This window comes from Ursus americanus, chromosome 6 (assembly GCF_024610735.1).
Source record: "Ursus americanus isolate L20-20 chromosome 6, mUrsAme1.1.p, whole genome shotgun sequence".
Lineage (NCBI taxonomy): Eukaryota > Metazoa > Chordata > Mammalia > Carnivora > Ursidae > Ursus > Ursus americanus.
Window position 1 is genome coordinate 64,388,246 of NC_142132.1, and position 17,229 is coordinate 64,405,474.

At 40.0% G+C, this 17,229-nt stretch overlaps 1 protein-coding gene across 5 annotated transcripts in view; it reads right to left on the reverse strand.

Moving 5' to 3' along the window:
- Positions 1–889: 889 nt before the first annotated feature.
- The window catches only part of BICC1 (BicC family RNA binding protein 1), a 268,196-nt gene continuing 251,856 nt past the window's right edge, over positions 890–17,229 (reverse strand). For 4 of the 5 annotated variants that reach the window (XM_045783141.2, XM_045783139.2, XM_045783138.2 and 1 more), the window contains 4 exons: positions 12,769–12,925; positions 9,355–9,515; positions 6,652–6,751; positions 890–1,243 (listed from right to left, as the gene is read on the reverse strand). In XM_045783141.2, coding sequence (XP_045639097.2) covers positions 1,113–1,243; positions 6,652–6,751; positions 9,355–9,515; positions 12,769–12,925 — 549 coding nt within the window. In that variant the 3' untranslated portion in view covers positions 890–1,112. Of the gene's footprint in view, positions 1,244–3,871; positions 3,951–6,651; positions 6,752–9,354; positions 9,516–12,768; positions 12,926–17,229 lie in introns of those variants that run through there. The other variant, XM_045783140.2, reaches the window with a different exon arrangement.

A 17,229-nucleotide genomic window follows, 5' to 3' on the forward strand; every position in this document is an offset into this window, starting at 1 on the left:
CCTGTGACCTATACGGAGCACAGCTAGAGTGTACATGATAAGGATAGTAATCTATTTCTCCTCTTAATGGCAACAGCGCTGTCTTGTCAGATGACTATTTGTCTTTTTTTAAATAAAGTGACAATCTAGGGCTCCAGTTATTGAATGCCGTCCATTCTCTACCATAAATCTCTAGTAGATATCAATTTAATCAGTTATGTACTGTATGCTTATAATATCTAAAAATAAAAGTTTGATATAAATAAGTGTCCTTTAGTGGCAGTATACTAAAGATTAGCCCTTTGCCTTCAGACAACCATTAAAATCATTTTAGCAATACAGGCAGCAGCTAAATATAATGACTGCAAAGGGTTAATATTGCAAAGTCCATCTGGTCTTTCTTTGCACCTGTTATGTGAAATAGGTTCATTGCTAATTATTTCTAGGATGTTGACATAAATGAACAGAACTGGTCCAGAACCAAAGGGAGTCATTTACATTTCCCAAAGTCAGAATATTCTGCACAAAATAATCCAGTATCATTTCAAATAAAAATTTGATAGTCAGAAGAGTATGACTAAATCTGATTTGTACCAATACATCAGGTGACATGAAAATCGACAGAAAGAGAGATAATTTCCACAGGACAAGAAATCAGAAAGCGTAAAGTGCTGAAAGACCTCAATAATTATTTTAAAGCAGTACCAGAAAATTCCATTTTGATTATTTTTTAAAAAATCCCCAAATCCCTAAACAAAACAAGCAAACAAAAGAACCTCTAAGTTTTCTGGCATCCCAGATGTCAATTAATCCTTCATTTTAAGTAAAAAATCAGTGCATACGTTATTTAGGTAAATAAAAACAGGAAATCAAGCCCTACCCTCAAATTGCAAGTTCTGTCCGACTGCTGTTAAAAAAAAAAAAAGTCATCCAAATGTGGCATTCTGTATGATGACATAAGATCATCTTCTCTCTTTTCTTCCTTTTTGGCACAAAAGTTCAGGTGTGAATAAGATGCTTTGGTCCTGATACCAGACACCCAGATTACGGAGGACGGTGTGCAGTGAAGGCTGTTCACAGATCTCCCATGTCCAACTTGACAGAGCCGGCAGGTGCGTGCCTGGAGGGTATTGCTACCAGCGGCCACTGGCACTAGCAATGTCTGAGTGATACTGACGGGGTAGCCTCCCACTTGCTCCGCCTTCCAGGAAAGAGGTGCGTGCACTTGGTGGTTCAAAAAGCTTTCTTCGATTTTTATTTAGTTCTAGAGAGAGAGAGAGAGAGAGAGAGAATGGTTAGGAGCTCAGTGGAGAAGTTCTATTACCTACAGGACATGGAAGGACAGCTCAGAAAATGGTGACACAGGGTTTGGAGGGAAAGTCAAATCTGGTAGCAAAAGGAAAAGTTTTAGTTGCCAGTCAAGACATTTCTGAAATGCTAAAAAGTCTGATATAAATGGAGCATGTTGCTAGTGAGAGAACCAAGGACAGCAAATCGTTTTTATTGCAGTTTGTAGACTATTTGGGAGATAGGTCATTCTCAGAACCCTCTATACTCCTGATAAGCAAATTAAACAGTTTGAACTACCCCAAATGTCATTGCAGAGGCAAAGGGAGGGAGGCCATCAAAGCTGGTGAAAGGCATATGAGGATGTATTACCAATGACAGAAAATTATTACAGCTACTGAACTCATGCATGTCAAACACAGCAGTCATTAAGTTATTGAAGTCAGACATGACGACCCCACACAGAAACATGAGAATAATGGAGGAGCACGATGAAGTGTTAAGCCACAGCCCGATGGCTCCACTGACTCATGATGCCTCTGCTCCTTGAGTCAGAAAGAGTTATATGAAGAGCTGTATCAGTTTCCTTTGAATAAAAAAATCAACTTCGTAAAAATAGCAACAGTTTAGGAAATTATTATAACTGAAAACAACTAAAGATGAATTCAAGTTCTCAGGGAAAAACTAAGACGCTTTATTTTAATTTTAAAGAAACCAGAGTACTGAGAAAAACACAGTTTCCTTTGCCTTTCACCAACTAGAAATTATTGACAAGAAAGGTAGAAAATTAATTGAAGCAGCCCACCTTGTTTATCACTACGCAACCCCCTCCCCCCACCACATATATTTACAAATCCTCAAACCAAATGATGTAATTCGTGCTAATGAACTCATACCAGTAAAGAGAAGTGTCATACTCTGGAAATTAGGGTTCCAGTGCCAGCAAACCCAAGTATCAAATAATGGGATTATATAGTTGATGTGATTCAATTGTCTTGTCTTTCCTTTCCCTTCCTTCTTCTCTTTCCCTCTGTCCCTTTCCTTTGTTTTTTGGGAGTGGAGCCAATGATCCAGCACATGCATTTGCGCAGTGCTCAGAACTTTTTCAACATCACACAGGTACAATCCCCTTTCCAGTTCTGAAGTTGCCCTGCAAGCTATGGCTACACTAATGCTGGGGCTCAGAACAACAGACGCAAGTTGCAGTGCGGTGGTCACAGGTGGCTAAGGACAGCCATATGGCCAGATGTGCACTTATCTCCCCAGTTCACCCCACTGCCTTCCAAAATGTAAATGTCTGCCCCACAGGGGTGATGCAAGAGTGGAGACATCTCCCCTTTGTTCACAGGTCTTACGGGAGAACAAAATAACAGAGATTTAGTAGTGCTTATTATAAGATAAGCACTTTACAACTTGTTTTGTCCTATTTAAGTCCTCCTTAAAGAGTAAATGATCTTACTATTCTCCATTTATTTTTATATATATATTTTTTAAAGATTTTATTTATTTGAGAGAGAGCACGAGCCAGGGGAGGGGCAGAGAAGCCCTGCTGAGCAGGGAGCCTGATGTGGGACTCAATCCCAGAACTCTGGGATCATGACCTGAGCCACCCAGGCACCCACTATTCTCCATTTTAGATAAGAAAATTGAGTTTTAAGAATAGACAAAGTCCACACAGCTTTTAAGTGACAGGCTGAAACTCTATCTGCCTATACAAAGGTCCATATCCTGGGCCCTGAGCTCCAGTGGTCCATCCATCGAGTAGAGAAGACCAACTGAAGCATCAGGAATACTAATTTGAAAAATCGGTAGTTTCAGATATGCCAGATAATAGAGCTGTACTTCAGATTTTACAATACCGAATTTATTTTTTTAAACAGAAAAACATAGCTTTAAAACTCTGGAGAAGGAAGGTATCTGTATAAGCAAGATATATGCAGACATGCTTATAGATGGCTACCTTCAAATTCCTGCAGAAACACTGTAACAATGACATTCCTACTAAAAGTTGAACACATGTATCTTGTTTAAAAAACACAGAGATTCAGATATCAAGGCAGAATTTAATATATTTAAAGGCAACTGTAGGAGAGTTAAGAATAAATGAATCCCCTTAAGTACACGGCCTGGGAAAGTTTTATCACCGTCTAGTTAGGAGACTGTCTTTGGCCTACATTTTCTCATGAGAAAATAACCCATGAATCAGGAGAACATTCCCATACTATAGAGAAGGAAAAGGAATGAGCAGGTGAAAAACCTGTCTCCCCTAGAGCACATAACATGTACAATTGAGCACGTGAAGAAACTGGGCCACTGAAGACACATTTTTTAAAAAGATGTTGAAAACTTTATTCTGAAAAGTCATATCAACTAGATTTTTGAGAGAATAAAATGACCATGAAGGAATTTGTCCATTCCCTAAAGAGATAATTTCTAAGGTATGTATTTCCAAATGTGAAACAGAGATAAATCTTCTAGAGATTATCAAAGATCAAGTCCTACTGAAGAGACTTTAATTTTTGTTCTTGTTTTTTACAGTAAAAAGCAAACTCCCTCTTGATTTTTTTTCAAGTAAACCTAAAAGATAGTTCGGGAAAATACCAACCTTTTTCTTTGAAATTCCAAGGTTCACACAATCCTGGCAGCTCTCAGGATCTTGTTGCGGGTCTGAACAGAGTCACAAACTAAAAGAATAGGTCGGGAAATGTTAGATCTACCTGAGGCTGTGGTGGGAAGCCAGTCAACAGGATGCTAAAGTTCCTTTTACCTTGTTCCTGTACATTTAGTTAACCACTCACTGAAATATTCTGAGAGAAATCAAAGAATTTTCAAAAAAAATCACAGGTTTGGAAAAAAAAAAGACCTTTTTTTCCCCCTCTGATCCATCTCTACTAGAGATAAATCTCCTCTCCTTCTAGGACATTAAAAGAAATGTCTTCTGGCCCAAGATTAAAAACAGAATAAATCCTTACACTGAAAGAACGACTCTGATCACAACAAATTAAAAATCTATAAAATTTTAGAAAGGAATTTTGAGCAAACTCTATCTAACCAAACTATGTAACCACAAGACAAACGTGAGTAAAAGCTGCCCAGCTATCCTGCATCTATCCCTGGAAATGGAATGTTCTGAGACCAGAAATGGATGTCTTTGTTATCAGATGAGTTGAATTGGAAAAAGAAGCTTTTTTGACAAAGGGTTTCTCAGTGAAAACTTATTACTTGTAGAGAAAACAATTTACCAGGTTCAAACACATACACTCAACAAAGTAAGGCAAAATCATCCTTAAAATAATCAAATACTTCCCACTGTGCAGAACATTCATAAGGCATCTATTCAAAGCCTCTAATTTCCTTTAAAAGCAAGAAGACCTCTGAACCCCACTGAGAGAGGGAGTCTACAGAAGTAGTATGGAGCCTCAACAGAACCACATCGAGGATGACTGGAGAAAAAAAAATTTTAAAGAAGATTCAAAACCCCTCCTGGTTTCCACTCTACTCCCCAAAACCCATCTGGAATACATCACAAATGTGTTCCAGAATAAAGGTACCAATGAGTTAGAGATCTCTGCTTGTTGCTGGAAGCTTTACAAAGTTTGGGTGCACAAAGAAAGAACTTAATTTTTATTACGCAGTCCCTGACATTCCATGATTCTCTAGTGAATAATTATCAAATTCTAGAACATAAACATCTTAACACCACAGGCTCAGTGATTATGTGAGTTAATCAAATTTCAAGTACTATATTAATTTCTTTTTTAAATTAATAAAAGAATGTGAACATACATAAAGTTAATTTGGATCTAGAAATAGCACTTTGGGGGGGGCTTCAGAGTAAACAAATTGAAAATTATCCTATTGCCACAGGTAGTAAAAAAAAGAAAGAACAAAAGAGTATACTGCTAATTATATACACTGTTAAAACTGCAGTTTTTTTCACTACACCTGAGGACACAGCGCATGGAAGGACAGACCTTAGAAATGGAAGGTAACCTTACACAATCATCTCTTCCAACCCACCTTCATGGTTTGGAGACCAAAACCAAATGAGGTTTGGAAACTCACCCAAGGACTAACGGCTTGGCAGACGCAAAGCGCAGCTCCCCTTATGTGAATACAGTGCTCTTTCTACTATACCAAGCTGATCTTATGAACGAACAAGAAAAAGCATCTGCCCTGTGGAGTTTCATTAATGCAACCACGGGTACACAGGACGGGGGAAGCCTTCTCAAACCGATGCCTGCAGAACTCTTTCCACAGAGGAGCCTAACAACTTGCTCAACGGCTGAATTTCCACCCTTATGTCAAAGCTGCTCTGCTTATAGGTGCTTCGGGTATTAGGTCTATCTACAGATTTCCTGACGGAGTTGGGGGGGATGCAATCTTGGGCTAAAATAAAATGGAAAATCATCGAGGTTTTCATTTTATTTGCTGATCTGATTAGCGAATGCTGTTTGGAAAGGACTTGCACTGGTTGGACGCCACTGCTGGCCTCATAGAGGCATAGCCTGCAAAAATCTCCCACCACACCTGACACTTGGCTTCTGCCCTTGGTGACTCTGTCTTTTTGAGAAACTGGCACACATGTAACTTCATCAGAGCTTCTTCAAAAAGTAGCCTCATTTTTTTGCCCCGGATATCTTCCTCATATTTCTCTATACACCTTTCTGAGGTACATGGTTAAGTATTTGCAGATTCCTGACTCGCCATCCAGCTTAATTCCCCTTAAATGGCAGGTACTCAGAAAATACACATAAGAGCATTTTCTAATACATAGAATATGTAACAGATGCACAAAAATGGTGGTCTGGGAGACAGACAACATTATTTTCCTTTACTCTGTAACTACATTCAGGATACTACACCCTCCTGTGACTCACAAATTCTATTAAGAGTTTGGGAAAAATTTAAAAGCAAGACAATACTGCCAGATTCCAGCTATACCAAGGATCATTCTCTTCTTCTCTGGTGCAGTTATCTCAGTTGGCATACAAGGATACATGCAGTTGAAACATGGCAGCCAATCCAGAATAATTATTCGCTAGCCCAATGATTATTGCTTAACACAACCACAAAAAGGAGAATTCAACTTCTCCCCCATTCTTATGTTCTGCAAAGGGCAATTTTGGTTAGATCTTTCTGAAGACATCTGTTTTAAAGAATGACATTGTCAAGGCAGGTTTTCAGGCAACGCCTTGATGGAAGGAGTAGTAGGGATGTTCTCAGCATTTGTCACACTGTTAGTGGGAAAACACTCTAGAACCACAACCACAAGGTGCCAGCATAGTAAGCAAGTGGTTGATGGACAGAACCAGCCCCACTGGCTGGGGCCACTGGCAGACGTTATTCAGATTTTAAAATATGCGTATGAGCATTTATATTCACCTGAGATTGCAAGCAGCATTTTCCTCCTGGCACCAAAAGTCGTAATTCCCAGCTCTTTCAGATCCTGATCTGTGAGAGTGAGGAATGTCTGAAGATCGATCTGTGGGTGAAAAAGTAATCTATAACCAATACATTAAGTACTTATTTTCTTGCTCACTAAAAGTTCAACTCATTATTACACATATTCCATTTATTAATTATGCTCTTCTTACTTCCAAAAAGGAATGGTCATGTCACAAACTGAGGGGACAAGGGCTAAGTCATAAAGGTGGTGAAATGAGAGTGACGATTCTAGCGTAAGACTTAGGCTAAGCCAGTTATTTACTGCAACTGAGATTAAATATTCAGGTCTTAGCATTCCGGCAGCCAGAGCAAAAAGGGAATCACGTATTTCACAGTTTTCGGGAACTGATAAAAGGAAGAATACATACCTGTCCAGAAGAGAGAAAATATTTCTTAGCTTTGGATTCTGAATTGGTTAATTGTAGCTCTATAAAAAGAAACTGAATAATACCATAACTGGTATCCTCCACTGCGTTCTTCATAAGAATGAGGGAAGAATTCCTAGACTACGTCAGACACATGGTTCACTTGGCTCAGCCTGGCAAATTATCTCCAACAGTGGCCTAGAAGAGGCATTTCCAGGAACAATATAATGACCCTCTCTGGCATCAGCAAAAAAGCGTGGAGGGAAGTAGCTCAGGAATCCCACCCTTCCTTTGAAGACAGTGTGGAGGAACAGAAAGGTAATGGGCTCTGAAGCCAGACAGAGCTGGCTTTCTATTCTGCCCCTGCCATTACTAGTTGTGGGCATTTAGGGTTGACAGTACTGTACCTTGCAGGGCTCCAGTGGGCATTAAATATGATTGGATACATAAAGCAATGGCCTCACCAAAGGGGTGAAATAACTGGCAGCTCTGGTTCGTAATTATGTATTCAGACATATCATCTGTGAAAGCGGCTAAATATTCAACTTGCTTACAAAATCCCACATGGTCACTTCATGTGGAATTCTTGTAAAGTGATATCTGAGTATTAGAAAATAGCCTACATGAAAGAAACAGAACCAAATTTATACTTTTCATTCAAATTACACAGAAATTAATTTGAGATTTTGTTTTCATTTTGAAGGTATATCCAGATCTTAGAAAGCTTTTTAATTTATCGTGTCTAAAGATATGTTTTTAGAAATTCTATTAGATAGAGATTCTCCATTTTAGGAATCCTCTCTTTTTAAAGGCCAAAGAGTAAATATTTTAGGCTTAGTGGGCCAAATTATCTCTGTTGCAACTATTCAACTCTGCTATTTTAGCTTGAAAGCAACCACAGACAATATGTAAATGAATGAGTGTGGCTATGTTTCAATAAAACTTTATTCACAAAATCAGGCAGGTTTGCAGGCTACAGTTTGCTGACCCCTGCTCTAGTTAATAAATATTCGGTATATTATCATGTTTTCTTCCTTCTTGGAGTAATAAGAAGTGCCTTTGATAAATTTATTTCTATGCTTCTTTAAATAGTAAATACATATAGATAACAAATCCAGAATATCATTGAATAACAACGAATCTTTTACTTCAAAACCTTCTTTGTCTGGACAAGTTAAAATACTTCTGCCCTTGAACTTCTCCATCAGCTACCCTTGTCTAACCAGCAAAACTAAATAAATGCAATTTTTTAATGCACTGATGACGAAAGTGTTATTCAACTTAGAAAATCCTCAGTTACATGAACACTAATTTAGATTCAGGGAAAAGAAAATGAAATCAATACCCTGAAATCCAAAACACACATGACAACGTTTTTTTGGTGTTAAAAAACAAAAAAGTTCACCAATAAACTTAACTAGTTATTGAACCATGGAAAATACATTAAATTTATGATATAAACTGCATAATAAGAATCTTCGATTCTTTTTGATAAATACGTGCTTGGGAATTACTGATTTAATCAGATGTTCTCTAGCATGAACTAAGCCAAACTAGCGTGAAACTTAACGTCTGGATTTGAAAAGTACATTTATTGAAATATTCTAACTTTCTGTTGCTCTGGGCTAGCTGTGCCCTGACATGACAGCATTTAGAGAAAGAATCATGTTTGGGGTCTCTTCTCTTTAAGTCAGTGCATAATAGCCAGGGCTGATCGGTTTGACCAAAATGCATCGTAGTGATGTTTTAGAAGACATCGCATTTCTGTCTTAGTTCAGGCAAAAGCCAAACAGTAAATTAATGAATAAATTAATATATATAAAAAGCACATTCTATTCTGTGGGAACAGATTCAGTAACATGACAAAGATGGGGTCAAAAACAACCATAGATGTTCATTTCAGATGCTGTTTTTTAAGTGCCACAAATTAAGATAACAAAGATTAAAGACTGAAATTATCTTAAATACAGACTCTGCTGCTCAGGGAGCTGTCAATCAGAAGTTCCTAGGAATCAAGACACTGCTTAGGTCTTTTAGCTGAAATTGGTGAAGGTGTGGTTTTGGAAACACAATTTTCTATATTTCTGCTACTAGTTGCACGAAATAAATAAGAAATGAGATGACATTTCTCTCAGCAGTAAACACAAGTTATGAGACTTCAGTTTCACTTTCAGGGAAAGCACAGCCATAGGTCAGTGAGTGATTTCATTCTAGACGCCATCATACATACAACCAAAACGAAGATGCCCGGGAAAATAAACAAATGGTGACTGACCTCTTGTTGCTGGAAGACGTCTGTGTATTTGCCCAGGCCCAGTTTGCTAAAGAGCTCAGGGAGGTCAGAGCCTTTGAAAGAGCTGTTCAAGTTACAGCCATTGCTTCCTGTCAGCGAAGAAATGCAGTCCATGTAATTGCTACTGCTGAGATAGTGCTCCGCTGGAAGGCAAGAGAGAGACAGGCTTCAAGTGTCAATGCCCAGAGACAACATGGTTTAATTAAAAATTTTAATCCCTCAAATATTTTTTATCTCATTGTTGGGCGGAACAGAGCAGTAGCTGCAGAAATACAGCAATTCTTCACTGAAACACTGGCTTTTCATTAATGAAATGCTGGTTACTGCTTTCAGGGAGGCTCTTGTCATTAAAAAGCTACACTTGGGAGGCAGCAACTCAGCAACAGTGCCTCTGTAGTTAATAATCATTAATCATATTCTCCCTGAGCATTCTGGAACATTTGCTCTTTATAATTGAGTTGATGTGAATTAAATGAGAAACTGGAAGAAAGATCCCTGGGATAGAGTAAAGGTATGGAAAGTTACTGTAAGTCCAGGCTCCTTTTGGAAAAGCAGGATGGGCCTCTGTATGCACATTTGTGCTTTCCTGCAAAGGAATTGTAGGATATTGCAACATGTAAATCTCATTCCTTACAAAAATATAATTGGACAGTTAGTTCACAAAACAGAGCACTTTTAAAATTAAGAGCAAATATGAAGTGTAAGAATGGTGCTGAAGTTTCTGGATTTAACTTATGACAGAAGCAAATCTGTCTCTTGAGGAAAATTCTAAGACAGCAACTCTGAACTTGCCTTGACTCTGCGGCTGATTTCGTGGGCAAAGATTTCTCCAGATTGTCTGTGGTTCTCAGACCCAATAACATGCATTGCTGGGTGGTGGACTAGCGAGCCATGCCAAGTACTTGACCAAATACTCAAACACTCTTCCAGAGATGTTTCGGAGAGCCTAGCAGAGTGGTGTAGCCATCCCTACCTCCCTGACCAACAACTGGCTCTAATCCACGTGGGAAGCTGCAGCTTGAGGAAGGGTTCCCAGACTGACGAGGGTGGATACATCGAATCTCCTTTGGCCAATGCATTCTCCAAATCTAAGAATCCTGTTCTGCACTGTATTGTGTGCCACTAATCACGTTCTCTGGCCATTTTCATCTCCCACTTGAGAGTATATATACTTTCTATATCTCAAGCAGAAAGAGTTTCCTGATCAAGTTTCTCTTTCTCTTAAAAATAGATGTTTTAGGGGCACCTGGCTGGCTCAGTTGGTGGAGCATGTGACTCTTGATCCTGGAGTCGTGAGACAATGGGGATGGAGCCTACTTAAAACTTTATAAAAAATACATATTAAAAAAATAGATGTTTTATCCCTCGTGGGGAGAAAGTGTAGAGAAAAGGACCCAGGATCAAGTCCTGAGGAACCCCCAACACTTAAAGGTAAGGACCCAAAGTCATCAACCCAGTGAGGCGCTGGTTAGAGGTTGACACAAAGCAGAGTGTGAAGTGCACAAGGGAGTAACCACCGGAGCTGACAACATGGAGGTCACTGGCAGGTCCCATGACAGGTCACCGGCCATGACCATATAATTTACTGTCCAAACAATACATTTACTTCCGTTGAGAATAAAACAGGGAGTTACTGAGAATCACACTGGAACAACTGGTGTAAACCGGGATGTCTGAAGAAAACCTGGACATTGGTGACTTTGAAAAGGGTGTCAAGAGAGATTATCTAAAACCATGCTGCTGAATACAGTAACCACTGGACACATGTGGCACTGAGTGCCTAAAATGTAGGCGGTGGGAATTAAAATGTTCTGTAAGATTATAAAATCTGCTCATACCAGATTTGAAGACTTAGTACAAAGAAGAATGTAAAATATCTCATAAAAATGTCTTTATATTGATTACATGTTTAAATGATAGTATTTTACATATTGTTGGGTTAAGCAAATACGTTAGTAAAATGGAAGAAAAACATGTTTTAAAATAAAATATTCTTAGTGATATTATGGCACATAATTTCCTTTATATTTCTTTTTATCTTAACTACTTGTAGTTTCTATATTGTGTTTTAAACTCCCTCTGCTTTTAAAACATCTAACAAAAGGCAAACAACTGTGTTTCCTTAGTCATTCCTTTTTATTAATGAGTTCCCTATCTTCACCCTAATCCTGAACTTCAATGCAGTTAAGTTGTACAGTCGATTTTAATTATCCACTGTTAAGCGAAAGGAAAGGAGATAGAGACAGAAAGAGAGAGGCACAAAACGAATTTATATTGAGCTACAGAGCAGAAATCATTTCCAGCCCTAGAACGAGCTCCAGCACCAGCCCGCCTCTCAGCTCCACGCTCCTGTAGTGGTGGGGTGCTCTGCCCGTACGAGTCTCTGGCTACTACTGTCAGTATACTTGGAGTATGTTTTCTTATTTCGACTTGGCTGCCGCCATGACTGGCCTTGTCAAATCTGAAACTCTGGGCAACATGGCCGACCTGACCGACGGTAACAACTGATGGTAGACCATGTCTACCACACTCATTCAGACTGCCTTTCTTCAAGTATTTTTCAAATACTCCACGCTGTGTGTTTCACAATTCCAAATTCATCAAAAACCTTCAAAAAAGGCCATTAAAGGCCTATCTTGTGATTACTATTGTCAATTCTTGTCTGCTTACCTATTTTATTTATACAGCCCAGAAGTGTGGGTGCTGTTACAGACAAAACCACTGGACTCATTCTGAGTCTCAACCACATTTGTTCAAAGCAAGAGCCTCTGTACTTTAAACTCTTTTTTTCTATTTATGCCAATTCGGCTGTATCTTGCCAGTTTAACAAATCAGATCTTGCTCTCACCTTTAGTAGCTATCCACTGGGCTGACTTAACTTCTACTTTCCAAGATGCTAATGTGATCACATTCGGCTCAACTCCGTTACATCCCTGTCTTTTCCTCATCATCTGGATGTTTGTGTGAGCGTGACTCATCCATACATTCATTCAGCAAATGTTTACTGAGTGCCTAGTAAGTGTCAGAACTCTTAGACATTTGGGAAGAAATAACAAGGCGCAGCCTAACAGGATGCTTGACACACAGGCACTTAATAAGTGCTTGCTGAGTGAATAAATGTGTTTCCTAGCTTGTGATGCTCAAATGCTCCACAAGTATGAAAGCGTAAGTATGACAAGCACTAAGGGAAAGCACAGACAGGAAGTTCTGAAGCAGAGAACTATGCCATCTACTTCACCTGGAAAAATAGGGAAGGCTTCACAGAGGAGGTGGCGTATGATTATGACAAATACTTGAAGGCAGGGGGTCCAGTTTATATTTGAGCATGACCCTAAATCAAATAGACAAATTCCAGGCTAATTACAACTAAAAGTATGATGAAAAGTCAAAGCTCACTTGATTTGTTTTGTTTACGTTTGGGGCTGCCAACAGAAGCTGCAAATTCACAAGGACTCGGGGGTCCTATTCCATTTCGGTCCCTCCAGTTATCAGATTCACTTCCACTTCCCAAGTGTTCACGACTGTTGGACCTTGAGAGGGACATTGATGAGCCCTGTAAATAATCAAAGCCAGATGAGGACAGATTTAATAAGGTAGGTTTCCTGAGATTTGAGGAGAAAAGAATCCACATTAGACCACCACCGATTACTTCTATTGTTAACCACTGCAGTTTCCCACACACGCTGATTCTCAGGAGCAGTCTGTGGTACCTGTCTATATGGCCTCTGTCCTCCAGCCACCAAGGACACCTGGTAATATACACAGTGAACTCTTTCCCCTTCATTATCAGATTGCGCAACAGAATTCTGAGAGACCCCAGTATAAAGACCTGCTCCGATAAGGTTTGGAGCAATGGATACGGACAGTCTTCCCTGTTTTGGGGGACCACAAAACAAATCTTCCAGCTGGTATAGCAGAGATTCTCTGCCTCAGATCACCTATGGAGGACAAACAGGAAGACGTGTGGCTAGACCCAATGCTTCGACAGGAATAGAGCTCCCAGTCTAAGTGAGTCAGAGTGGAAAGAGGGCTGCCATCCCTTCCGTACTACCCTCATCCAAACAATGATAGGGTCTTTCCAATAAATTACAAATACCTGGGAAAATTTACCTTTTCTAATTTCCCCTAATAAAAATAAAAATTTAAAAGATGTCAATGTTTGCACTGAGTTGGCATTTATTCAATCACTGGCACTTTATTTTGTACTGTATCTACATGATTCAAGTCAGTGTGCTCTGATTTTCGAAGTAGTATGTTTGCTGGGGAATTCTAAGAGCATCTTTCACTAGTCAATAAACTCATTTAATTCAATCTCGCAGCAGCATAACCACACCTTCCCTTTTTAATACCTTTTATTTCGAAGCATCGTGAAACCACACTCCCCATGTATTCAGCCTGCTCCCTGTAGCTTTGTAGGCTCTTCCTCCCCTTTTCCACTCCAAATGCACATTACCCTGGGCCTAGCCCTAACCTTCCTTCTCGTCTCTCTCTACGCTTTCTCATTAAGTAATCTCAACCTCTTTCAGAGCTTAATGACAACCATGACTTCCAACTTTTTACCTCCAGAGTTGACTTCCCTGTTGATACTAATAATCACGGAATTGCCAATCTGACACTCCATTTTACTGTCCTGTAGGCATTTTAAACTTGGAGTGCTTGAAATTGAATTGTTGATTACCCATCCCCACCAGCTACACCCACACACACTCCTCCCCCAGAATTCCTACATCTCACCCAGCTGCTTGAGCAGAGCTTCTTAGTTGTGCTTGTCCCTCCTTCCCCCACCACATCAAATCCATCAACAAATTCTATTGATGTCATTTCTAAACATACCCCAAATCTACCCACTTCTCTCCATCTCCACAACTGTCACCTATAGCCTCCTTATGAACATTTTATTCTACTCTTGCCTCCCAGCCCAATACCCATTTTCCATAAAGCAACTAGGTTGATTTTTTAAAAGCAAATTAGAACAATTGATACTTTCTGTATAAAGTCTTATAATGCTTTTCCAGTACTTTGCCAGGGGCTGAGGTGCTCCCTAACTGACCCTCTGCTTCTCTAACTTTCAGTCTTCAACACTCCACCCCCTTACCCAACTTCTGCTCCATGAACTTACCAGCTGGTTCTGACTTCAGGATGACCACTCCAGGATGATCAAGGCCTGTTACTGTTTCTCTCGATCCTCACAAGGCTGGCCCTTTCTTGTCATCTAGGTCTTAGTTTAAGTGTCATCTGCTCATAGAGGCCTGCTATGACAACCTAATCTAAAGCAGTCTCTGCTTCGTCTTTATCAGGGACTTTTATTACCTAATGACTCCTTGTGTTGATTGGTTTTGAATCTCTGTACCCACCAAAAAGAAAGTTCTCTCCATGAAACCAAGAACCTGTATTCAAGGATTGTATCCCTAAAATTGTGTCCAGAACACAAAGGGTGCTTAATAAATATTTGTGGAATTACTGAATCTATAGATACCTTTTCCTGTATCTATGGGATGCCCTTTGCTGACTTTTGGGAAGGGGCGGAAGGCTCCTGAGCCCAAAGAAATGGTGTTTTCAGTTAAAACCATCTTTAACATTATACTTCAACCAAGATAAATCCAGTGTAGAGGGAAATAAGAACCTGCTCAAAACTGGCAATTACCAGAAATGTCAGTAAGATCATTACTGTAGTATTTATACGTATATTTAAAATTCTGCATCCAAACTCTTTTTGAGTATAAAAATACATTCATCTAAGATCTAAGCAGACTTAATGCACACAGCTATATCGGACCTGGCCAAACACGGTGATTTCTAAAAAACATTAAGTAAAACATAATCTTGTGATATCTACTAGTTCATTATCTACTCACTAATTTAAAGTACCACAAAGTGCAGCTCATCTCCATTCCTGCATTTGTAAGACTTAAAATAATCAGACGGCCTCATTACTCTTAGTGGTGGGGAAATCAAAAACCATCTTTGATTCCCAATGCATGTTTTTTTTTTTTTGTTTGTTTGTTTTTTTTTAAAGATTTTTATTTATTTATGTGACAGAGAGACAGCCAGTGAGAGAAGGAACACAGCAGGGGGAGTGGGAGAGGAAGAAGCAGGCTCCCAGCGGAGGAGCCTGATGTGGGACTCGATCCCAGAACGCCAGGATCACGCCCTGAGCCGAAGGCAGACGCTTTAGCGACTGCGCTACCCAGGCGCCCCCCAATGCATGTTTTTATTTGCTGCAGAGAATATGCGGCAGAGATGGGTGGCAAACAGAAAAGGAAAATCCCAGACCTTCTGTAGTCCCGTTGATGCTACGGAGATACTGCAGGTCAAAGCAGCCTTTTGTTCAACCTTTTGTGTCTCAGTGTTTGATCAAGTGGATAGGGTCACATTTTTGAGTCTTGGAGAAAACAAAAAGTGCCTCGAGAGGCCTGCTTCTTATCTGAAGGAGCTCTTTGGAACAGGCTCAAAGCTGCCCTAAAACTGGAAACAACTGCTCAAGACTAGCTTCTCAGAAATCCGAATAAGAAGCTCAAAGCATCAACTTCTTGCCTCAAGCAAGCTTCCTAGAGCAGGAAATTCTGTGTGCCTCGATCCCTGGCGCACTGAATGAGCAGCCCACGCCCACCAGAACCTATTGGCTAAACATGCTTCCTCTCAAGATCAGCATTCTACTTGTCCATTTCATTTTGTTTTGCTTTGTTTGGAAAAGAATAAGGAAAAATGAGTGTTTCTTGCCACCTTCTAATTTCAAAATATTAGTGCTATAAGCAGAGATGTGGTTCATCCTTTAATAAAAATTTTTAAGTTCTACTTTTCCCCAGGTCCTTCTCCATCCCACCTTGTCCCCACGTCCTAACCCAAAGAAGCAATCCTCACTGCTCAGTTTCTAAGCCCTCTGAGCTCTAGCAGAATTAAGGGAAAGGCACGCACGTGCAGACAGCAACTGCTGCATAATATTAGATCTTGCTATTGTGAGGGGCCCTTCCATCCCCTTTCAATGGATTTGGGATGCATGAAGAAAAGTTCAAGTCCTACACAACAAGGAAAATCTAGAACACCATAACCAAAGAAAGCTTGGTTATAGCTTTTCATCAGCACTGTTGAAGAGGCTGTAAATAAAAACAGGTTACATGGTGAAAGCACATGCCCTGATCTGGCAGCTCACACCCTCTCCCCCACCTTCCAGTCTGAACAGGTTGCTAGACATTAGCCAGGAAGGGGGAACAGGCTAGCCCAAGATAGCCAAAGCAAGAAAAGCCACAGGCGGGAGTTCAGCCACTGAGTTGGGACTCTGCACATCCCTGTCTCCAGAAAGTAGTTTATCCATCCTCGGACAGGGGCTGGAGCAGAAGAGTCTTTTAGGTTCTGAAATAATTTCTGCACCATCCTCCTAGTGTTATACCCCTTTAAAGCAGTGTTTCTAGAAGGGTGGCTGCATCAGAATCACACTAGGCTTTTACTGAAAATGTAGATTCTTGATTCTTGCTCCTTATCTGATGTATGAGATCCTGGAGGAAGGATGTGCATTTCTCCCAAGCTCTCCAAAGTGAATCTTTTTTTTTTTAAAAGATTTTATTTATTTATTCAACAGAGACAGAGACAGCCAGCGAGAGAGGGAACACAGGAGGAGTGGGAGAGGAAGAAGCAGGCTCATAGTGGAGGAGCCTGATGTGGGGCTCGATCCCATAACGCCAGGATCACGCCCTGAGCCGAAGGCAGACGCCCAACCGTTGTGCCACCCAGGCGCCCCTCCAAAGTGAATCTTCTATATGCTGAGCTATGGCAACATGGTTCTAGATCATTGACTTACCACCTTTACTCTGTACCCTCTTGGATTAAACCATTAATAAGAGAAGTATAAAGAAATTTTGA